This window comes from Candoia aspera, chromosome 1 (assembly GCF_035149785.1).
Source record: "Candoia aspera isolate rCanAsp1 chromosome 1, rCanAsp1.hap2, whole genome shotgun sequence".
Lineage (NCBI taxonomy): Eukaryota > Metazoa > Chordata > Lepidosauria > Squamata > Boidae > Candoia > Candoia aspera.
The window spans coordinates 121678118-121703708 of NC_086153.1; the positions used below are offsets into that span (position 1 = coordinate 121678118).

The 25591-nt window shown below is 39.1% G+C and overlaps 2 protein-coding genes across 4 annotated transcripts in view; one reads left to right on the forward strand and one right to left on the reverse strand.

Moving 5' to 3' along the window:
• CD109 (CD109 molecule) overlaps window positions 1-8687 on the reverse strand; it is an 88928-nt gene extending 80241 nt beyond the window's left edge. Inside the window, 2 exon segments of the mRNA XM_063291051.1 lie at window positions 4948-5092; window positions 8682-8687. Of these exon segments, the coding sequence (XP_063147121.1) occupies window positions 4948-5092; window positions 8682-8687 (151 nt within the window).
• A 1692-nt stretch (window positions 8688-10379) lies between these two features.
• SLC17A5 (solute carrier family 17 member 5) overlaps window positions 10380-25591 on the forward strand; it is a 28229-nt gene continuing 13017 nt past the window's right edge. Inside the window, exons 1-4 of one of the 3 annotated variants that reach the window (XM_063313028.1) lie at window positions 10380-10490; window positions 10749-11035; window positions 22153-22349; window positions 24874-25107. In XM_063313028.1, the coding sequence (XP_063169098.1) occupies window positions 10948-11035; window positions 22153-22349; window positions 24874-25107 (519 nt within the window). In that variant the 5' untranslated portion in view covers window positions 10380-10490; window positions 10749-10947. Of the gene's footprint in view, window positions 10491-10748; window positions 11036-18410; window positions 18582-22152; window positions 22350-24873; window positions 25108-25591 lie in introns of those variants that run through there. The other 2 variants (XM_063313044.1, XM_063313036.1) reach the window with 2 other exon arrangements.

Here is a 25591-nt window from a genome sequence, read left to right on the forward strand (position 1 = left end):
CTTCGTGACTTCATGGACCAGCCCACGCCAGAGCTTCCTCTCGGTTGTCAACACCCCCAGCTCCCCCAGGGATGAGTCCGCCACCTCTAGAATATCATCCATCCACCTTGCCCTTGGTCGGCCCCTCTTCCTTTTGCCCTCCACTCTCTCTAGCATCAGCATCTTCTCCAGGGTGTCCTGTCTTCTCATTATGTGGCCAAAGTATTTCAGTTTTGCCTTTAATACCATTCCCTCAAGTGAGCAGTCTGGCTTTATTTCCTGGAGTTTGGACTGGTTGGATCTTCTTGCAGTCCAAGGCACTCTCAGAATTTGAAATGAAGAAATGTTTTTGAGTAGACTAAAGCCAGCTATCGTGGGCTTCCATTTACCCATGTGGTCCAAATTCTATCACTGCAATCCCATCATCTGCCACTCTTTGGATAGTATTTGAGCCCAACAATTGGGCTGTGGAGTCCTTGACTGTGAGACTAAGATCCAGCCTAAACCTCAGCACTGGTCAGATGTTACTGAAGTGACAGTCCAAGTTTGGCACTGCACTTACAAGTATCACTCCTTCATTTTTGAAGGAGAAATGGGGTTCAATATATCAGAAAACTAAATCTCATTATTTGAGTGACACCATTTGAATCTGAGAAATGTGAATAAGAGATTATATATTGGATGTCACTATTTGCTTCTGAGTGTATTACAAAACTTGGCTGTTACACCAATCTGAGAAGGTACATCATTTATTAATTTGTGTTCTTAGCTTTTGTTTTAATCAACAACACAGAAGCATTGGAACTGTTTCATCTATTCTGACTAGCTACATGCAAAATAGTTCTCAAGAATCGTTCATTCAGAATTATGTCTTCAAAATTCCTGGAAATTGAATCATCTGGCAGGGTACAAGTGAGATTTAAAGCAACGTTTATATTTTAATTGGAGATTCAGAGGGTTAAATATCTTTGCTGCATTGCTTTTACAGCTTAACATTCATCAGCAATTTCTAACCTGGCATATAGTTTTGGCCATTTTATATTCTTACACAAGCAGGCCTCAACTGCTCACATAGATATTTTTGCCAGTATTTTATTATCACTGTCTCAACTTTTTAGGGATATGCTTGACGGTTATTTTTTTCCCTAACTTCCTTGTCCAGTATGATAATTTCTTCCTTCACTGAGGCAAGAAACAATTATATCACTTCCAAGTCCACAGCTTTTACAGATGGAATTTTCTTCAGTTATCATCTAGAATCCTCTGTAGATGATCAGGATTCAAGACTAGTCACAGGAGAGAAGCAACACTGGTCACTCCTGGTAGATGACTTCATCAGGGCCTAGAGGGTGGAATGTGCCCCTTTTGGTCCTTTTAGACTGCTCAGTATTCAATAACATTGAACACAGTATCTTTCTGACCCATAGGCAAGAACTGGGAGGGGGGGGGTGCTGTTTTACAGTGGTTCCACTACCTGAACAGGTAGTACCAGTCAATAGTGCTAGGGGAGAAGTGCTGTCACATCCTTGGTTTCTCCAACGTGTGGTTCCTCCATTGCTGGTGCTCTCCCCTATGCTATTCAACACGAAACTGCTAAGGGATGTTTGGGATGAATTGCTATCAATATGACACCAAGCTGTACATTGCCACCATGGGCCAGGTCAGAAATGCACTGGCAACAGAGACTGTACAAATCTGAATGGGGTGAAACAAACCTAAGTAAAATCCGCCCAAGACAGAACTGCTGTTTGTGAATAGACAATATGGCAACCTAATAACACCAATCCCAGTAGTTACTCTGGATGGGACTGCACTGGCCCCAAAAGGAGATGGGCAAAGACCTGGAGATCTTCTTGGAAATGCAATTCCTGTGTAACAGCAGGTAGAAGTCATGGCCAGAGGGGGCTTTGCCCAGTTTTGATTGGTGTACCAGTACCTATTACAGCCATGGTTGGACCAGAGTGTCCTGATAACATTAATACCTTAATCACTGCTTGACTGGACTACTGCAATGTCATCCATGTGCAGTTGCTTTTGGAGAAGCCCCAGAAGCTACAGTAGATATAAAACCCAGTGGCTAGATGTCAGCCCCACTAGGCAGACCAGCTGAGAAATATCAACTCCATAGGGAGGCTAGAGCTATATTTTGTTGAGATATGCTGTAATAACAGAATCTTGCAAGCCTGATTGTACTTTACTCCTTCTTATGCCTCAGTGAATCAGGAAAGATCCTGCCTGAGTCACTTCCAAATACTCTCTTGCTTCCCAGCACTTATGTTTAAAGTGTGAATTTGGTGACCTAGAGCTCATGCATCCATGGGGTGGTTCAAAATCTGCAAGATGACAGGCATGGCATTGCAACTGAAGCCCCATCCCTTTTTAAGGGCATGTGATGTTAATACACTGCAAAGGAGCAGGGCTTCTATAACTGCATTGTACCCCTCTTGCAGAATTTGCCTCCTCCCAGTAGAAACTGCTGGCATTGATTCTTCAAGTACCTCATGACTTATGGACCAAAAGTGCAGGCAGAGTGTAGATAAAGAATTAGTGACTTGCTCTGTCCCCTCTTTGTCTATAGCTCTGCCTGTTGTTTGCTTAGGAAACTGCTAATCTCAGTTCACTTCCTTCTTTCTTCCCGGGTAAAGATGCACAGAGCACTTGCTCTTTTCCTAGCAGGATGTAGCTAAGGCTGCTAAAACTGCCTATTTCTATACAAGTAGTCCTCAGTTAATGACCACTCATTCAGAAACCATTCAAAGTTACAATGGCACTGAATGAGTGGTACTTACGACTGGTTCTCAAAGTTCCAGCCATCCCAGCACCTCCGTGGTCATGTGCTTGGGTGCTTGGCAACTGGCTCACACTTACAACAGTTGCAGCATCCCAAGATCACATGATTGCCATTTGCGACCTTCCCCGCCGGCTTCCCCGTTGACTTTGCTTGTGAAGGTCACAAGTTCTGGTAAGTCTCACGCATCCTGCAGCAGCCACCCACTGCCCCACACCAGCCCTTTGCATACCCTCCCGCACCATGCAGCAGCCACTCCCAGCCCTGCCATGTTCACACCACATTGGCCCCCCATGCACCCTTCCCCTCCCCGGCAGCAGCCACTTACCTTTCTGCCGGCCTACTTCTGAGCCATCTGGGACTTGCAACTTCCTGCTGGCTTCTCCACTGACTTTGCTTGTTGGCAGTCAGCAGGAAGTTGCAAGAAGCTCCTCACTTAAAGACCTCGCTTAACAACCTTGCTTAGTAACAGCAACCAAGACTGCCAGGATTGCCACTGCTAAGTGATGCAGTCACACAACATTGCACTTTACAACCGTATTGCTTAGCAACAAATTCTGTACTGTTGTTAACAGAGGACTACCTGTAATGTGCTTTCTTAAATAAATCTCTTTTTCATTATACTTATAAAACCTGCTTCACTAATCATTGGTCAGGGCAGATTCTCACCCTCAGGAACAATTTCTCCAAATGCACACAGTACAACTTCATCTCTAACAATGGAGACACAACAGGGTGTGTCTATGTAATGGTTAGGTACAAATGGGGAAGACCCTAAGACTGTTTTATATCCATTTGGAGACATTGACTTTTTGCAGTTTCATCTGTTCCCAGGAATTTTCTTTGTATATGGAAACTCCCAAACGTTGCAACACTACATTTTTGCCAAATGCTATGGTTTTGGAAAAGGGGTTGCTATTAATACTATTTTCAAAATGTGTTTCAGTGACTGACTTATTTGAAAATAGCTCACAGAGCTGTTATTCATTTATGCTAACAGCCCATAAATCTTGCATCTGAAGTTGTGTTCTTATTGTAAAAATATTACATTTCTTCTACTTGGAGAAATGCAATCAATACAACCCCCTACATACTCAATTTGTGAGAAACAATGTGATGGTACAAGGGGCACAGATATTTATTAGATATTGCTTGCAGCAGTAAACGGAGGTTAGCAAAAGATCTCCCTGCCAATGCTTTTGAGTTAGTGCTCTTCCTTTATGTAGAGCAAAAGAGGTGACCAATCAGTAGCAAAACTAGTTTTATGTTTAATAACACTCATAATCAATGTTCTTACCTTTAATTCTTTGAAAGCACCAATATGTAATATGCCATACAATTGCATACTAATCAAACCATATTTCTCTTAAAACAGGTATTACCAGCAAAGATCTATCTCACTGAAATGCATTGGAGGAGCCAGGGGGAGGGGCAGGAAATTATAAAGCCACTCCTACCATTAGCCAGCTATTATATGTGGATGGCAGCACTGCACAACAGAGAAGAAGTTGAGTTTAAATCTCTACTTAACTACATGCACATCTTTATTCTTCAGAGTTAATCATCTTCATCATTCTTTAGAGTAGATAATCAGTTTAGGGGAACTTTTGTTAGGATGAAAACCGAACTGTGGGCACACTGCCCTGGCCTCGCAGGAGACATGACAACACCTATATACATTGTTTTGAAAGGGAACTTGTAGACCGATTATGCAAAAGCATATCTTGACTTTATTTCAGATGTTTCATGTCGAATCACAGGCAGATCATATACTAATAGCAACAATTCCTTATGTAACAAAGTCAAGGAAGAAGGAATAGGTAATGTATTGCTTTCTTTTCCTTCAGAACTCAAGACATAATATGTATAAACTACTAATAGCTCAGCAAATAATTGTACTTGTAATCCCATCTAGATTACTCCCACATACTTTAGAACTTCTCTGCAGGACAAAATAGCTTTGTGAACATTTCGAACTCAATTTAGTATGAACAGTTACTTCAACAACACCCCATCCAAGTTCCATCTTTGTCTACCATCCCAAGCACTTTTAGGGGATTAAATCACTTGGAATACTTTAAGAATTGAATGATCATGTTTATGACTATACTGTAATCATAGAAGCTAATTACTGACAAAATGAAACTTCATTGCATTCCAGGCCAAGGCAACCATCTCACCTCTTTGAAAGACAGCTTCTCCTTGTAATACAAAGTTATTTGCCAAGAGCACTTGCGCTTTTATTATAACACTTGAAAGGCTTTCCTTCAACAGCCCAACTCCAATAGTTACATTTGCTCCAGGCCGGATTATTTTAGGAACCGCCTAAAATATGGTATGTGGGTCTAGAAATCATAAGAAGAAACAAAGTCTTGATACTTACTCCCAGTTGTTATTAAAATGCACAATATTAGAATTTGCTATTGCTACCTATATTAACCAGACTCAACCCTGAGGGTGCTAGAGGAACCCATCAAAAATGGGATCTTTCTTTCATCAGCTATACCATTTTTTATTCTTAAAAGTTTCTTGGGTTGAGCAAAATGAAAGAGGAAAATTATACTGTAAGTGGAAAAACAACTTGTTTGTATCCTTCATACAGTTCTGGAGAAGCCACGCTGAAACCTATAGATGGGACACCAACTATCTCTACGAAATGATTAAAACTTAAGCAAAGAAGCCCCATATGTCTCTGAGATATACTGAGATAAAGGTATAGAAGCACAAGGAAGGATGTTTTTCTCCAATAATTAAAAGATTCTGGAGAAAAAAGAATGCCTCCATAACGATCTTTCCCCAAGCTTCTGCCCCACATCCATTTATGCCTGCAGTCATCTGCATCCAGAAAATTAAGCAGTTGTTTGGGCAACTTTGAGCGTAGCGCCTAATATTCTGCACTCTTTTGCTCCAGATTATGAACTCCTGAGAGATGCAAGCCTAGGCCTCCCATGGAGGACACAATTCCCAAGGAAAATGCTTTTCCCCAGTTTTCTTCCCTTCTCCCCTCCCGCCTTAATTCCCCTTCTCAGTCCCTTCTTCCCCCCCGCCCCTTTTTTTTTCCTACCCAGCGGCAACAAGCGATGAAACTATCACGAACCCCAAATGAGGGGGAGGATGGGGAACAGCCAAGAGCTCCTCCGGGTAGCGGGAACCACTTCCAGTAAGAGCCGCATCCTCCTTCTGCCGCGGTGGAGAGGATGGTGCTCCCCTCCGCTTGCGGCGTCTCCGTGCCTTTTCGAGCTACGTCGCGACGAGCTACGCACTGGTTCGGGAAGTGAAAGCAGCCCCTTGGGTCGAAACTGGGGTAGCGTCTTCTTCAAAGGCACAGCTCTCCTCCGCCCCTCCTATTCCACTCGGAGGCTCCTGCTGAAATGGGGACGGGCTTTCACGCCCACAAGCCTTTCCCACCCTCCAAGTGGAGGAGCTGGGCCGAGAGGGAGGTATTTCCCCACACGCAGGGCCCGCGCTGTTTTATTTTGTGCCTTTATAGTCACGGCGCGCGCGCTTTCACTCCAGAGTCTGGCGGCTGAAAGAAAGGCAAGGTTTTAAGAGATCCAGCGCAAGCTCAGCAGTTTAGGGGGGAAAGAAGCTGGGCTGCTAGAAGAAGAGGTCTGATGTGTTGAGTCAGAAGTGGAAATACAGACTTCAGCAGAGGGATGTTCCCGCTTAGTTGGTTTACAACAGTCTGCGGCCTGCCTCGCTGAAGTTGTAACTAGTCCTAAATTTATTTGGAATATGGATCTACGCCGAGACATAATGCTAAAAGCCTAGGCTTAGCATCTTGCCAGAAAGTTTGAGGGAGACAATTTCCAAATTAGAAGATTAAAAAAATAGCTCCAGTTCTTTATGCTTTGTTACTATTATTATTAGTCAACTGCTTGTTGAATGGATAGCACCGGTACAAGACTTGGTTTTACTAAGTGTGACAATATGCTGCTTTTGTGAAAAGTCATTACACAGTGGTTTTTCTGGATGAGTGGTTTATTATTTCAGATGGCCCACAACTTATTTTTACACTGCAACAGAATTAGTTTCTAAGTGATTTGCCTTCTGGGAAATCACTCAATAATATGGCTCTTTTGATGAAGAGAATGATTGCTTATTTTGTGGGAGCGAGTTGTCCTAGGGTTATCTTGCAGGAACATATAAATAAGCTATTTCGAACTTTTGCATCCGAACAGCACTTGAAATTTTATGTGTTCCACAAAGAGGCAAAAGGTGGGGGAGTGTTCTAACCTACACTGCTATGATCATTTCAGACATCCCAGTTCCAATCTACACTGTATTCTTTGCCTAGCTATTTTTAAAAATATGTATTAGCCTAGCTATTTAAAAAAAAAGCAAAGGAAAAAAGCATGCATCTAGCATCAAACTCCATGCTCCTTATTGGGGCTCGTCAGCTGTTACTCTTAAGAGCTGGGTCTTAAGGGCCTTCTGAAACCCCAGGAGAGTGGGTGCTATACACATCTCTGGGGGAATGCTATTACAGAGGGCAGGGGCAGCAACAGAGAAGGCACACTTCCTTGGTCCCACAAGATGACAATGTTTAATTGAGGGGCCCTGGAGCCTACTCACTCTGCTAAATATACTGGGAGGGCCAAAACAAATATATTAGGCAGTCCTGCAGATAACCAGGCCCTATGCCTTGAAAGGCTTTATAGGTAGACAACCAGTACCTTGAATTGCACCCAGAAGCTGACTAGCAACTAATGCAACTCACATAGCAATGACTCATGGGTGTAATGAGAAGTGGCCATTATGGCATTCCCATGTAGAATGTGTTGCAATTATGAGGTGACCAGGGCATGAGTGACCATTTGAATGGCATCCTGTTCGAGGAAAGAGTGCAACTGGCACACAAGATGAACCCATGCTAAGACCCTCCTGGTCACAGCTGCCACCTGTTTTGTCAAGCAGTAGTTGTGAGTCCAGGAAGACCCCCAAGTTGCACAACAATTCAAATGGGGAAATGCAACCCCATCTAAGAACAACAGAGAAAATGTCCCTGACCCAGGGGAACCCAACAGCCACAACTATTCAGTCTTGTCAGGATTAAGCTAAACTCTGTTCTTCCCCTTCCAGACCCAAACAGTCTCTAGACACTGGGTCAGTACATTGACAGCTTCACCTACTCAGCCCAGGGTTGAGATGTAGAGCTGACTGTCATCAGCATACTGTTCTTGACAGATCTTGACATTTTCCCTAAAAGTCAAGAGAATGAGGGCCAAACTTAATTCTGGAGCAAATACATTTCACATTTTGGGATCAACATAGGGAAGCATTCTCCTATAGATCTTACCGAAGAATTTTTCTGGGCAATAAAGCCTCTCTGCAGATTTAATTCCTAGGCTCAGTTATATTGGTAGAGATGGCTTATTAAAAACTAGGCCCTATGCCACAAAGTTAGTGATAGGATATCAGTAGTCTTTCAATATTTTCAGAGTTACACCTCCGACAACAAAATAAACCTGACTTATGGTGAGGAATGCTGAATATTGTAGCTTAGGCAGCATCTGTTGGGCCACCAATTCCCATTTCTTCACTAAGGATTTTAAAAATGAAACACAGCACCTTGTATTGCCCCTGAAATATTTTTTTCTGCTTTATTATATATACATCCATAATCATTTTAGGGGAATCTGTATATAAACAAAGTAGATTAACTAAACAATTACTGTCTACAAATGATAGTTTTATAATATTTCAGGTTTTCAACAGTCACATCACTATTAATCAGCCCACCACATGTCAGATATTCCTTTGCCTCTTTTTACATTCTTTAGAAATAATGGATGGTTTTTTCACTTCATATACAGTATATCTGCGGCTGTTTAACTAACTTTGCTTAAAGTAAATAAAAACAATCACTGCAATTAAATTAAACTGGGACATTACACAGTGGGAAGCGTTCTACCTCCATATTTTATCACAAGTCCTCCATGTAACATTTATCATTCTTTGCTTTTCTACTTCAGTAAAAAAAGAGGGATTGTCCCAAAGACACCCAGTAAATAACGTAACTGGGGGGGTTTGAACTTATCTTTCTACTCCAACACTCTGTCACACTGTTGTGACTGCCTGGTAAAAAGGTAAAGGTTTCCCTTGACGTAAAGTCCAGTCGAATCCGACTCTAGGGGGCGGTGCTCATCTCCGTTTCTAAGCCTTGGAGCCGGCGTTGTCATAGACACTTCCGGGTCATGTGGCCAGCATGACGACTCGGAACGCCGTTACCTTCCCGCCGAAGCGGTACCTATTGATCTACTCACATTTGCATGTTTTCGAACTGCTAGGTGAGCAGGAGCTGGGATTAACAACGGGAGCTCACCCCGCCGCGCGGTTTCGAACCGCCGACCTTCCGATCGACAGCTCAGCGGTTTAACCCGCAGCGCCACCGCGTCCCTGGTAGATAATTACTAACATTCCAAGTGTCTGTGTCTGATATTTCTGTCTGGAAAGATAAGGCTTTTGTGCACTCCAACAGAACAGGACATTTTATAATATTTATCAGTACAGCAATTAATTTGTATTTTGGCAGAACTGCAGCTCTGCAAAAGACAATGGAAAAGGGTATGAAAAGTCTTCCTCTAGTCAGCTGCCCTGACACTTTATCTCAGAATGCTATCCTCTCCTATTTTTAATGGTTTAAATACTGTACCCTGCCTCATTCTAAGTGTTTCAGTAGAGGGTCAAGACCTGACACTACGGTCTTTCATTTGCAACCCTTCTATATTTTCTTACTGCTTCTTTTTTACTGCTCATTCTTTGTTCCTGATCAGCGCAGCAACTGGAGGAAGCCAGTGCAAGGATAGCAATTTAGGCATCTCTTTTCTAAACAAAAAGTGGTAATGTAAAAATGAGGCCTGTGGAAAAGTGTGCATTTGCTATTTATTCTAGAAGGCTACTTTCATTATCATCTAGTCTAGAATAAGTTTTTTTATTATGATGATTTCTGTACTGTATATCTTTAGTTAGCATATCTATCTATAGTCTGTGTAAGAAACAGGATATCCTATAGATAGGATAGATAGCTATCTATAGGATACCTTATTTCTTACAAAGACTTTAAAGTACCATCCAGGCTGCTGAGCACTTCTATAAATGTAAATTTCGTTTTGGACTACACAGAAATCCAAACACAGTGGTTATTTGCAAAATAGAAGAATTGGAATTGGAAATTGGTTTGTACCCTTCTCCTGACTGAGGAGTCACTTTAATTGATGGCAAGTGTGTAATGACTATTTAACATCAGTTAGGGTTTTTTCCCCCTAAAAGATTTCAGTTTGTTTTTCAATTGAATTGTACAGGTTATATGTTATATTAAAGGTGGAAAAAAATTCTGAAGGGATTTAGCTTGGTCTGATTTTTTTTACATGTCAAAAACCTGGCATTTTAACACAGGTGTGTAGACATTTTATATCCACTATATCCAAGTCCATCATAGGATCTTCCATTTTGCAAATAAGCCATCTGTTTTCAATAAATACTTTATTTCTAGTTTTCTTCCCCAGTTCTTGACATAAGTTGTATCTGGACTGAAAGAAGTTCAAATAAGTCCAAAAATGACAACGTACAAAAAAAAAAAACGGGGGGGGTCACTGATAAAATTGAAAAGACCCATTTCCTGGAAAAATTGTTGAGCCGTAATTCATAGATTACTACTGTATCAGGGCAAAAAAGTTTACCAACGCCTTCCGGCGTTTTCATGGATTTCCCAGGCTATCGGGTGGGTTCTAATAATAGGAATAAGCGAGCCCAACCCTGCTTTGCTTTGGGGAGCAGCCAGGGGCATCTAGATGCCGCCGCCTGCTGGCATTACGGAACAACCCTACCTCTCTGACCTCTCCTTTTCCCATCACTTCTCCCCCTGCCCCAAGAAAGTTCACCGAACACAAATTTGTTAGCGTTGCGGTATGGACAGATTTCGCTGTTTCCACGGCCGGAGGCGGGATCCGCAACCCCGCCCTTTGCTCTTATCAAGCAGAAGACGAATGCCAGTACCAAAGATGGCTGAGTACGGGAAGCGGGGAAGGAAGAAAAGCCGGCAGGCCGGCTGAATCCTGAGAGGAGCCGTATTTCCGCCGGCGGGCGGTCACGTGCTTGCTCCTGGGGCTTTATTTTTCTAATCCCGGAGAAGCGGCGGGGCGCCTTGCGGGGTCTTTTGGAATCCGGAGCAGGGCGACATGCAGACTCCGGAGCCAGAAGAGGCAGAAGACGAGGAGGACCGCACTCCGCTTTTACTATCCGACTCCCGACCCACCGCCAAAAAGGGTAAGGATAACTACTGGAGTCTCTTGTGTTCCCCTTGCTCCTGCGGTTCTCTTTTCGCCTCTGACTTCGTGGCTCTGAAGGAAGACCACGTTCTGATCGGAGCGTCGCCGGTATGCCGGAGAACGTGCAGGTGCCTCTGTTAACAGTGGGAGATTTGGTTGCCTGGTCGCTAACAAAAGCACTCTAACTAATCTTCAAAGGAGAAACCCCGCTGGATTCAGCGGTGCTTACTCCTGAGTCATTCAGGGGAGATGGTTGCTGCCAGAGTAGTGGACGTACGAATTCATTGAGGCATCTCTCCTTTATCAAGCCGACGAGGAAGGGTTGTCAACTGGCAGATACGCCTGTAAAACACTTGCATGCAGTGGTAAAAGGAAATGTGGGATGTAAAAGCTCTGAAATTTTAGCAGCAGAGGCTGACTGCCACTTTCACCTACTAAGAATGGTCACTGGCCATTAATTATTTAAGAAAATAGCATAGATTGTATTGCTTGCAGGTCAGGATGCTTTGAGCTATGAAATATTGTCCCTCCAACTTAACGCATGAATAGAAGAGAAGCTGCGTTACATCATATTGTTAGTCTCTCTAGGTCGTTGTTGTCTGGTTACTTCCAGACACACCATCTGTCATTATTTGCCTTGCAATGTAGACAATAAAGAGAATTGCAATGATTTCCCACATTTGGGGGGGGGGGTATTTTGTAAGGATTCAAGACATAACTTCTTCAGGTGGGGAATGTCTAAATTACCTCAACACAGATATTTCAGGACCATGCTCATGGTGAACTACACCAGATTACAATAATAAGACTGTGTATATACATACAGTACATATAATAGAGAATAACCCAAGTAACTTAAGACTACATAGAATCTGGGATAAAATATGGTTTTACTTGTCTTGTAATTTAACTTACTTTGGATCTCCAAACCTGGTATATTTTGAGCCCTGTCTTCTGCCTATAGAGATGAGAAGGTAGATCAGCCATCTGTGGCTGGTCTGCTGTGCTATCTCTGGTTGGTGTCTTTCAAACACTAACCCCCAGAGTTGTACAGAAAAATAAAAAGAGAACAGAATGGGGAGGCTAAGCTTTTCCCACTCCATCTGCAGTGGTGCATACTAGGGAAAAAAATGACTGACAAATACTAATATAAACAGATCTGACTGTTGCTGGATCCTCAAATAAATCAGGTAGGTAGCATCAAACTAGGTTACGTATGTCATGCAAATTCATTCTAACATTTGTGGATAATGTTTTAACACTCCATTTACATTATTTCAATTATTAGGGCTAAAATTGTTTGTGGCTCTAATTAAAACATCCAAACTCCACATTCATTTAGAAGTCAAATTGGTAAGATTGTTCTCAGTCACCTTCTCTAGCTTCTAAGGCCCAAAGACACCACTGAAAAAGAAATTATGTTTGAGGGTTTTTAACATCTCTACCTTCTTTTAAAAAAAATACCTAAAAAATAAATTTAGAAGGGGTAGAAAGTCTAATTTCCTGGCTTTACATTGGGAAGAAAGAAAATTAAGTCACTGCAATTTTAGCCAAACCATTTACTGCAATTATATAAAATTACAGCATAACTATTTACTATTAAACAGGTGAATAAATGGCACTCATGGTAAAAGTAATAGTGAACATGTGCTGAATTATGATAGAGTTATAAAAGACACAAACATTTCAGACTGTTTTTCTGTTTGAAACTCTAAATACGTTTACAAGATAGCAAATCTTAAAATGCTTCCTTTCTCTAATAACAATCACAGTGGTCATCCCAAAGGTAGCATAGAAAATTGTTACTCTGGGCAAGACATTGCTAGTGGATTTTCTAATGTCCTTTATTTGCATGTTAGATTAATTTTAACATGTTATTTATACCAAACAATGGGAAAAAAATTATATGCCTATAACTGTTAATCTCAAGAACAAGATAAAAAAGAAAATGGGAGAAGTGGAGGTCCTGGCAAGCTTTTTCTTAAAACTTCCAAAAATTTTTTCCAAATTTCATTAAAGTCCTTGTCTTTATCTCTTTATCAACCCCTCTTTCAGATATTCATAAACATTTATTGTTGTTGTTATTATTAGATTTTTATTCCACCTTTTTAATATATAACTCAAGGCGGCGAATTTACCTCATCCTCCTGCCTCATATTTTCCCCACAACAACCCTATGAGGTGACTTGGGCTCAAAGTCTGACCCAAAGGTACCTAGCTGGCTTTCATGCCTCAGGCAGGCCTAGAACTCACCATTTCCTGGCTTTAGGCCAACACCTTCACCACTACATCAAACTGGCTCTCAAATTAACTGCTGTAAATCACATGTTCTCTGTGTGAAAAAGTGTGTAGGTTCAAATACTAGGAATATAGCCAAAAAGAACATAAGCATCAACCTGCAATAATACGTCTCAAGTCCTGTTAACAATGCAAGTCCTATTAATGCTGCAGATTGAGCTCAAAATATGTAATAATGGGATTAGCTGTATGTGCAGGTTATATCTTTTCTGAGATGTCTATGTACATGAAAATAATTTGTATTGTATGTTGTAAGATCAGAAGATATTTATTTCCTACTCGTTAAAGTAACTTCCATTTAGTTAACAAAAAGAGTATTTGAACTCATTATTCAAAGGTTCGTGTAAGTGGTAATTTAATAATTCCTTCATCTTATGAAAACTGGTAACTCATTTAGGAACTTTAATTGATATTTTTCAGGAACTCTTAACAGACCTGGAACTTTAAAAGCAGCAATAGCATCAGAACCAAACAGCCCAAATAACAGTTGCTTAAACTGAATAAAGTGTTAGGAAGTTACTATTGAAACTGACCCTTGAACAAACATGGATCCTGATACTTTGCAGGATATCTGCAGAATTATAAAAGTGCTTCAAGTTGATCCCAGAGAAGAGCTGAACTTGGAATGTGTTCTTGTACCAGTGATCAAAGCTAAAATAAATGTCTAATATTAAATATGAAAATATGAAAAATCCACCTTTTTCAACAGGAAGTTGAAATTTATGTAGTGGAAATCTTGAAGGATGCCCCTGTCAGGTAAAGTTATTTAGAAGCTTATACTTTTGTTTAAAACAATGTGAAGGGATGAAAGTAGGAAGACCTTCTAAAATATATATCTGGACTTCTGGAAAAGATAGCATTGTACTTGGATAATCATTACATTCCTAGTACCACCTGCATTAGTTAGTTTTCTTATAATAGCTTCATTGCTCCTTTAGCTGCTTCTATTAAAATAATAAACATGATTATCTGTTTTAGCAATCAGATAGGACCTGTTTTTAGTTTGTCTGGGTTGGCAATGAAGAAAGTTTTACCATGATCGTTAAAATGAAAATTTCAGTAACTATTGAGAAAAATGGGATGATTCATCCTTCTGAGCCTAGAAGTTATTAAAGGTAAGATGTTAGCACCAGATTTCACATGACTGAGAATACAGTTAGAAGACTATAGGAAGTCTGTGGAAATATCTGTAATTTGTTTACTAAAGACGGATAAATTCCCTCAGAATAAATAATGTTCTTAGAAGGTCACGCTTGCTGGGAAACTGATGTGTGACTGGGATTGCAAAGCATGATGAGAAAGGCCTGACAATTCTCTTTACGGAAATTCTAATATATAAGAATATTGGCTTTACCAGAAAATGATCCATTCAGTATGACAGAACCGGCTGTATTTCAACTTCTCCTTTCTGTACAAATAAGTGAAATTCATCAGATAAGCCATGAAGGAATAACAGTTAATAACTGGCCCAATCCATTTGAATGATTGGGTAATTGAATGGGAAGAAAACAATCCTCACATTTCCTCTCCCTCTACCATATTATACAAAGGAAATCCAACAACAATAAAAAAAGTTTTAATGCAGCGAGAATTATTGCTTTACAGAATTATCTTCAATACTTCATCAGGTTTCCAGCCAGAGTATGTTTTGAAATTATTGCACTGAAGTCAATAATTTCATCATTCTTCGGAGCTGAAAAACACATTTCTTCCCATTTCTGCTGAAGTTCTTTTGCAGGAAGATTAACAAATATCCATATTCAGCTAATGTGCTTAACATTCTAAGTGTTAGCTTGCTTTTCTCTGTAATTGCGAATTAAATATTTGCTAGTTATATCTGAATATTCCTGGATATAAGAAAAGCCTACAAATTGTAATCGGTTTTGCAGTTATGTTCTGGCTTGTTTTTTTCCCTCCCTTGCCCTTTTTTTAATTTAATGTTTGGCTAAAATCCATATATTTCAGTAGGTTAATCTGTAGAACTTTCTTCTGTTCTTAATTTCTGAGTTTATTTTTACTTTTTTGGCCTGGAATTGCTGTGCTGACATTTGTGTATTCCTAAATATAAGAATGGCATATTCCTTTTTTCTTGCTTTCTGTTTCTCATTTTATATTATATGGCAAGTTGTTAAAGTTAGTCAAATTGAAAAAGATGGAGCTGAAATTGCTTTTTTGCAGGAGATACATATTCCTCTTAAAAATCTATTTTGAAAGCATAAAGTTTTTGAGTTCATATTTACTGTATAAGTTATGTATCATTCAGGGCTTGGGTGTGAGCATAAAGAATGTATAGTTACTTAACTTTCTCCTTCAAAGTTGTAATTTTAACAAATTGTTGCTTTTTATACGAATCATCTTCAGGTCAAGCTTGACTCCTGATAACTTCATGAATATGTCTATGCATTTCCTTGGCAACAGTAGAGAAACATAGAATGACCTCAAATAAAGACTTTTGAAGTATTCCATACCAAAGATAAGTGATATGATGGCCCATTTAAATAATTTAAAACTAAATTATTGTAAAATAGGGATACGACATTCACAGGACCATGGTCTGAAAAATTATAGTATCTGTATCACATACTTTGACTTTAGATGAGTGAGATACCAGAAAATAATCTAAACAAATGCAGCATCTGTATACAGAAGAAAGCAAAGTTTATTTATGATTGAAGAAAGCAAAGTTTATTTATGATTGAAAGATGAATGGAATACCAAAAGCCCATTAAATTAAACTTGTACATATAATCTTGCAAAGTATTCAAATCTGAGAATATAATTGGGGAGGGGGAGTTTTGATGTACATAGTACTTCCTCCCTCTACCAATTTTACCTCTGGAACAACTCTGTGAGCTGCACTGGAGTATCTCTCAGACAAGTCACCCCAAAAGCTTTGGTGGCTAAGTGTGGAACTGAACCTCCTCTCTTCATAGCTCTAGTCTAAAAGCCTACCAGATAATTAGGCAGCAAATTAGTTCAAATTGCTTACTTGCTTTTGTGCAATTATAGGCCGTTATACCACAGGGGAAGCTTCTTTCGAAACTAAGAGGAATTTCAAGTTCTCTGTGATGTGGCTGGATGGGAGGTCACCTGGTCAAAGAAAAAAGTTTAAAATAATGGGGTAATGCCTCTCAGGTATTTGAATTTCAAACAATATGTTTTCTATGTGGTATAATTAAGCATAGCAATGCAAGGTAAGGAGTGCCTATCACAAAAAACTAGTTTAAAATGCAAACTCACAGTTCCATGATTAGCTCTAGCTTCTAATTACAGTGAATTTATCTTCAGTCACATGCTCTGGGCTAAGAATGATTTTATTTTCCTTTAAAAATCAAAAGTACAGTATCTAAATATTTTGTACTTACAAATAGTCCTTACTTAACAATGCTAATTGAGATCAGGAACTCTTGTTAAGTGACACGGTTGTAAGTCAAAAAATGATGTGACTGCACCACTTCAAAACAGTTCTGGCCATCCCAGTTGCTGTCATTAAGCAAGGACTGTTTGAGTTGCAACTTCCTGCCAGCTTCCCTATTGACTTTGTTTGTGGGAAGCGGATGGGGAAGGTCTCAAATCATGATCACATGACCACGGGACGCTGCGACAGCCATAAATACAAGAGCCACTTATAACTACCACTTGTTCAGCACCATCATAAGTTCAAACAGTCACTGTCAAGTGGTCATTAAACAGATAAATTCTGTTATTTATCAGAAAATAATGAATTTCATCCCACATAAGGGTTTTTTTTTAATTTAAACCAATTCTGCTAAATAGATTTTTAAAAGTCACTGACCTTTGTTGAGTTTAAATGCAAATTAGCCCCCAAATTGGGTCAAGGATTTCTAAGTAACTACTGGTGAAGTTCCATGTTTTATGAATGGCTAAATTGGCAACTAGGCAGATTCTTCTGGTCTGTGCACATCCCTCATTCAAATCTGTGAAGCTCTCCCATAGATGATTTAGGATTAGCTGCTATCATTCAGCTAATGGGAGGATACAATTGTGTAGTGTTGGAAGAACGACAGGATGATAAATATCTGATTATATGAAATGTATAACTTAGAATTCCCTTTACCTGGCTTGGCTAGTTACCCTGGTACAGTACTAGCATTGCAGTGGGGTTGCAGTGATTGTCATAATCTGCTTGCTTTATTCTTAAGCTTCTAAGGCTTCTGGTTTGTTGCTGTTGGACACTGAATTCTGGACTTTGATCTACCCAAAGCTCTTACCTCTTTCAGTCTGCTGTTTCAGTCTACTCTATCTAGCCCTCTAGCCACAGTTAACTCTGAGCTAAACCCAGCTCATCATAAAAATGTAATCTAATGGGTCACCATAGATGATTATGTTTATTCAAGATAAGATGTAATAAAAAGCATTACAATTATTAGTGCATTTTTTAGAAAAATTGAAATGTGTGCCCTTTCCCTTCTCACACTGCTCTTTTATTTCAGTTTTAATTTAATTTGTTAAGTTTTAACAGCAAAAATTACACTTGATAGAACTTTGTGTGTGTGTGTGTGTGCGCGCACACGTGTGTGGATTTGTACCAGCAAAATAAGAGCAAGGTACTTCTTGTCCCACACCTGTGTACCCCATGTAAAATGCCATTGACTAAAAACCTTCACACAGTAGAAAATAAGTCCATGTGATCAATAGATCATGTTGCTAAATTGTAAATCAATAGCAGCTAAGAAAAGTAGATTGATTTAGAGCAAACATTTAGTACAAAACTAAATGTATATTTTGTGTGGGTGTGCATGTGTGAGTAGGAAACAATGGAGATAAATGATGGGGAGAACAGGAAAAATATTTTTGTTTAAAAGAAAGGAAGTTGCTGAAAAAATGCAGCTGTTCAACAGGATATTCCACATGCAGCAGAGAAGTAGAACTGGGAGGGGAAAATGCCCAAGTGTAGTTGGTAAAAACAGCAATGGATTCAGGTAGTGTCACTGATGAAGAGCAGCATATTGTTGCTGTGAGCAAGGGTTATGTACTATTAATGTTGTATACAGGGGCAGCAAGATCTTAACTTTGCAGAATATGCCACGTCTAGTTTCGATTGTGTTCGTTTGCTTAAAAAAATAGAGGCAGCAGCTTCCTGAAACTAAGAAAGCTGCCGGAAGTTTCTGTTCAGATCTCTGGAACATTTCATTAAATCAGCACAACAGTAATTAGGAAATGATACAATATGGATATGAAAACAAGATTGGTTGCAAAAACAGAAGCTTCTGGGGATGTTAAAGGTAAGAAATTAATTTTGAAGGATTACTTATATAAGTGGTGCAAGGCAAAATCTTTTCCAGAATGAAAACAAGCATTTTCCTTTTTTATTTTTAATTTGTATTATTTTTTCAGGGAAAAAAGTATTTCCTTTTTTTATGTATATTTGAGGACCATGTTAAGAAATACATGGCTGATCAAAAAGGGAGAGTGTTTTTCATGTTTGTTTTGAATTATAGTTATCTATGATTCCGTTCCTTATTTCCTGTTTTTTCCAGTTGGACCTGTCCTCAAATAATTGTGCTAGAATTACAATAGGCTTTATAATATACCAGCTTGCAGTTTTGTAAAAGAATAATAATATAAAATAATATGAAGTTTCATAACACTTACTATTTGATCCTGTTTATTTCTTAGACTTTATATATTGTTGACTACCAAGGCTTCACGCATGATCAAATTTATGTTCTATTCATTTACTTTTCTTTTGTTTAGCCTAGAAGTATTAGGGAAGCTGTTGCTAATACCATGTAATGAAACTTTTAAAATTCTTTTTTTTAAAATGATCTTTATTAAGGATTTTAAACAGAAGATAAAAACTAACAAGAATACAAAGTAAAAAGAAAAGAGGAAAAAGAAAAAGAACAGAGAACAGAGAAAAAGCCAAAAGTGCAGAAAAGAAAAGAAAGAAATAGAAGGAAGTAGTTTCTGATTTTCCTTACAGTTATAAGTACAGTACAAAGTTGCCTCTTACTCTATGGTTGCAAAAACACATTCTCTTTTTTCTCTTATCTATTTTTTTCTAATCATCAAAACCACAAGTCATACGTTCATTTTTCCCATTTCACACAAAAAGTCTATAAGGGGCTTAGCGATAAATGTAGATACTCTCTTTTCTTTAATCAAGATCAATTTGGTCATCCCTGCTAATTCCATCATCTTCACAAACCATTCCTCCATTGTGGGCAATGCCAAAGCTCTCCACTGTTGTGCATATAATAATCTCACTGCAGTTGTCATACATAAAAGCAAAGTTCCATGACTTTTTTCCAGCTGCTTGTCCATCAATCCCAAGAGAAAAGCCTCCAGTTTCAATTGTATATTAATCTTTAAGATCCTCTGCATTAGTATATGTATTTGTATCCAAAATTTTCTGGCTTTTTACATGTCCATCAAAGATGCTAAAATGTCCCTTCATATTGTTCACATTTCCAACATAAATTTGAGGTATCTTTATACATTCTAGACAGTTACTCTGGTGACATATGTATAACAATGATACATAGTTTTATAGAAGTCATCTTTAAGGTTATGGCATAATGTAAATTTCAGTCCTTTCAATCACATGTTTTCCCATTGTTCTATTTGTATATTGTAACCACAATTTTAGCCCATTTTATCATACATTCTTTCACTTGTTCTTCTTCTGTGTCATATTTCAATAAAAGTTTATATATTTTAGCAATTAGATGTTCATCATTTGTATATAATTCTATTTCAAATTCAGTCGTACAGTTTTCGAAGCCATACATTATTTTATCTACCTTTAACCTTTCTAATAATTATATATAAGAAAACCATTGACAAGTATATCCCTCCGCTACTAGATTTTATCTTGATTTTATTTTACATTCCCTTTGAAAGAATTCTAGTATCACACAGTAAGTTAACCATTTATTTTTGCTTATCATTTCTTGTCTGTAATATGCTTCTTGTGCTGAGAGCCACAAAGGCATTTTTGGGCACAACCTGGATTTGTATCTATTCCATATTCTTAATATGGCACGTCTGACATAATGATTTTATGCTTTTATCATACCACAAATATCCATGCTGCCCAAATCTCAAATCGTGTCCTAACTCCAAATGACTCTTTTAAAATTCAAAGCCCTTTATTCCCTATAAAATGCAGCCTGCATCTACAGGTAGTCCTCGCTTAACAACCACATTTGGGACCAGAATTTTGGTCACTAAGCGATGCAGTTAAGCAAGGCACCATGTGACCAGACCCCATTTTACAACAATTTTTGCAGCAGTTGTAAAGCTGTTTCCAGCTGATTTTTGTGTGTGTCAGAAGCTGGCTGGGAAGGTTGCAAATCGCAATCACATGACTGTGGGAAGCTGCAAACGGTTGTAGATATAAGCCAGTTGCCAAGTACCCAAATTGTAATCACATGACCATGGGGGTGGTGTGATGGTCATAACTTCGAGGACAGGTCATAACTATTTTTAGCCCTGTCATATCCCCAAACCATTGGTAAATGAACAGTTGTTAAGCGAGGACTATATGTATACGATCTTAACCTGCTTGTATGGTTGATCATAAGATAATCAGTTAATGTTTAAGCATTTAGTTATTTATAAAGGTAAATTCATTTTTTAAACCTAGAATGATTAGGGAAGGAACAATTGCTACTGTGTATGGATAATCATTACTCCTTCTAAAAAAGCTCAGGTAGTGAATGGGTAGCAAGTGATATCATGGTTCCATGAGTTGGGGTGGGGAGCTGCAGGAATGGAGGTCACTTCTCTACTGGAGTTTCTAGGATAAATTCTGCCACGAAATTGCTACTGAAGGGAGTGTGCTCAGCTTGGATCTCCTGAAGAAGCCCTGCAGAGGAGTTGGCTGTTTTGGTAATATTTTAATCTTTGTAAGCCACCCAGAGTCACTTATATGAGATGGGCAGCTATTTCAATCAAACGAACAAAATGATTGTGCTGCCTGCAGCTTTTATGTTCCTGAGTTTTGAAGAGACAGCCGTGAATTCAACTCAATTTACAGATTCCATTTGTTCTTAATTCTGTTAATGTTCTTAGTGTTACAAGAATTCTGTGATCATTGCCACCTGCACCACCCCTTCTTGTCAGCAATCATCATGACTAATTGGATCATGTCAGCTGAAGAGGGGTCAAGCATTGGAATTTCAAGTTTTTCAGTTTAATTCTATGGACTGTAGAATGTGATATCTGGGGAGATAGGAGCCCACCAATCTGCATTAGTCTTTACTCGCTCTGCTGGAATTAAATCTTCACCAGGAGCTTTCCCTTACTTTAGGCTGATCTACTAGCTGCTTAGTCTTGCTGACCTGATACCAGAGGTCAGGCTTGTAGGTGGTCATCTACTAGGGATGAACGTGCTATCTCTACTTTGGAAGCCTCAATTTTGACCAAGGAAAACTCTGCAGACAAAAACATACTTGTATTAGTGTTCTGGAAGTAAGATGGAAACAGAAATAGAACTATTGTGTCCAAAAGCCCTTCATTTATCAAAGTGAATCCAACATCAGCTCTCCTACCCTGTTTTGTGCCCATGTGAAGCTGCCATAATAATTTACCTCTATTGATTAAGTCGTTTATTTTATTGTGAATCTCAGTTATTTACTCCCATGTACAGTCTTACCTAATCCAATACTATGGTTCTTTGCTGGAGGTTAATGGAGTAGACAGCACCTTGATTATATCTTGCTTTTTAAGGGAATAGGCTAGTCCTAATGGTGTTGGCCCTTGTATTTAGTTAAATTTATAGCTGAACAGGACTGTAAGGATTTGCATTTGGAAGGAAGTGCTATTAACAGTTGTATGTTTTTCTTTTAGTGCCAATATGGTGTTCTGCTCGTCTCAGTTTAGCAATATGGGCCTTCTTTGGATTCTTTATCTTGTATGCACTTCGTGTGAATTTAAGTGTTGCCTTAGTGGACATGATAAAACCAAATACAAGCCTGAACAAGAATATCACCTCAAATGTGTGCCCAGAGCATTCTTCCACTCCAGTGGCTCCTCGTAACACTACGGTAATTTTAACAAATTTATTTTTGAAAATGTGAGCTATATCTACTTGTTAAGAACTAGATCTGTACTGGAAGACTGAGATGACAGTGGGTTTCTGCAAGTATTTATTGGTTAGAGTATTTGTTTTCCTCTCAGGAAGAATGTCTGTGGAAATGATAAAAAGCAAAGACAAGCATATGTTGGTTTCTCAACCTTCAAAAAGATGTGTTCTAGAGTGAAAAGGCTTGGAAAAGAGGCCCTGCTATTTCTTTAAAGTAATGTACACATTTCTAACTGAATGTATTTAGGTTGTAATCCTGCACATATGATCAGGGAATAAGCCATTTGAACACAGAGGAACTCAAGTCAGATAAATTTATATAGAATTGCGTTGTATGTGAAGTTTTGGATTTGAATAAGGCCCCTTATGAATATATAAGTATGTACATAGATACATATACATCATGCTATTCCCTTTCAGGGGAAGCAGTGTTATTCAGGGCACAGAAACAGAGTAAAAAATAGTAATCCAAAGAAATTAATGGCATAAGATAAGAAAAAGAAACACAGTAAAGCTAGTTTACACCAACATCATTCACTATATCACACCATTCCTTTCTATCCTTGCAAACCATCTTTGCTTTCATCAAGTCCATACATTTCCTTTTGTTCTTTGACTTTTCACCTCTTTTTGATGGTCTCATCAACTCCAATCATTATTTTCTGAGTCTTCTCCCTCCTCCCAGCCCCCTCCCTCTTCTTTTATATGCTTGTTCTGCTATTTGATTCTCATTCATTCTCTCTCTAATGACCAGACTACCTCAACATACTTCTTTCATATTAGTCACTCACTTTTGTATTCAGCCCAGATACATTCAGCACCTATACATGCTTGGCCTCATCTTTTCTTGTTTTGCCACATATGCTTCTTCAGTCCCTATTCCGACTTCATTCAACTTTTATCTTTCTCCTGACATGCCCAGCTCTCACTTCCCTATAACACAGAGGACAAGAGCACAGTCTTACAGACATTTTCACTTTGTCTGCCGAACACCCTCAGAACAGATTATATGTTACCCTTTTTACAAGCATTTTCACATCTTAAAATTTTCCCATACATTCTCCCATCTTTAGCGAACATTCTACCAAGGTACACAAAATATAAAAACAATCCATTATAAAAACAGATTTAGGGTGATTTAATGGTGGGGCAGTGTTAGAAGATTTTATTAAAAAATGCCAACATCACGGCATCACTGTAGCCAGGTATACTGCAAAGACAAACTTGTTCCACAAGATAGATGCCGCTGCAAAATCCTTTGTGTTGTCACCAAGCAGCAGGCTGAAGCACGAAGAGCAGGATCTTCCCTGAAGATTGTAAGTCCATGGGAGGGTAATGCAATTAAAAATGTTCTTCAAGATTTTTTAAAAATTGCATGAGCTGGAAAGTTGATTTGGACAAGAAATCCAAAAGAATGCTAATCACTTTTCATCCTGCCACCATACAGCATTAGGAGTATTTGAAAACATGCCTTCAACTCTGTCATCTCTCTCTCTCTCTCTCTCTCTCTCTCTCTCTCTCTCTCTCTCTCTCTCTCTCCCTCCCTCTCTCCCTCTCTCCCTCTCCCTCTCCCTCTCCCTCTCCCTCTCTCTCTCAGATGGCCAGCCATCTCAACCTAGTGACTCTGGGCAGCTAACAATACATGAAACCTAAAATAACACAATATAAATAAACAGTGATACAATGCAATCAAGATGCCTAACAAACCATCCCTTATCTCAGCATAATACATATCAGGCTCCACTAATATTCTGGCCCCAGTGCCTGAGGGAAAAGCCAGGTCTTGAAGGAGGTACTGCTTTATTGAAAGTAGAAGTAAAAAAATCCTGCATGCAAAGCCATAGCTCAGCACAATGAGCAAATAATTTTTAGCAAAAGACCTCACATTTAATTTCTGGCATCTTCTGATATGGAATACAAAACATTCTGCCTGAAACCTTGGGAGAGCTGCTGCCAGACAGAGAACAAAGCTAGACATATCAGTGGTCAGATTTGATATAAGACACTTCTTTTTTTCATGCCTGGAACAATGCTCTTTGGACTGTTAACAAAAGTATATAATGTCTTGTGTCTTGACTGTGGTAACATATCAATTGAATTCATTGATAAAAAGGAAACAAGAAAAGGATCCCAAAACAATGTATATATTATTTAAATTATTAAAAACAATGTTTATTGCACTTCTCTTTGACATACTGTAAGAATTAAATTAGCGAATAGAGTAAAAATAATTGATGTCTGGAAAATAACGTTGTTTTTGTAGCAGTTATACAGTATAGGAAGCTCTTTTCATTCATCTCATAATAATGAGCATAGAGATCACTATTACAGAAAATGGAATTTGTTAACCAGTCTAGCTGGGAACAAATGCCATAAAAGATCATGTGCCATTAATGAATGGGAGAACACAATGCTTTGGGGGGTTTTTGTTTACAATGTGAAAAATATTGACCAGACCTACCTGCCTCTTCCTCCTCTCGTTTTAGGGAAAAAAATATGCTTGGGATGCTGATATGCAAGGCTGGATCCTTGGGTCCTTCTTCTACGGCTACATCATTACTCAGGTTCCTGGTGGATATCTGGCACGCCGATTTGGGGGAAAGCTGCTGCTGGGATTTGGCGTCTTGGGTACTTCTGTTTTCACCTTGTTCACACCGTTAGCAGCAGATTTAGGAGTTGGATTCCTCATAGCAGTCAGAGTTTTGGAAGGCCTGGGTGAGGTAATCTCTTCTTTTTCCTTTAATATTGACAAAACAGTAGGAAATAAGAGGGGTGACACCAGCTCTCCAGCTGACCAACCATTCTTCATAGTTTTCTTACATGAGCAGCTCCTGGCTCAATAGTCTCTTAGTCTAGTCACAGAATTTGAACACGTTGGACTTGGACATGGGACTTGAGCATTCCTTCCTTTCTCTCAGTTCTTCCAGATTTCCGATGAAAATAATGACTTTTCTGTGGGTGCAACTCTGTTGTTTATAATGACAAGTGTATTGTATGGTGTGTAAAGCACCATCTTTGTGAAAAATTGTACATGCGAAGGGCGGTGTGCTATTCTGTACCTGAGTAATCCAACCCCATCAAGTTCTGCTGCCTCACGTTGGCAGAGGATGTTCCCTGGAGGGATGACCAAAAGTGCCAAGGCCATAAACTCTCAGCAGAGTCAAGGCATGAGGGTCATCCCAGCTACCCAGCTAATGCCAGCAG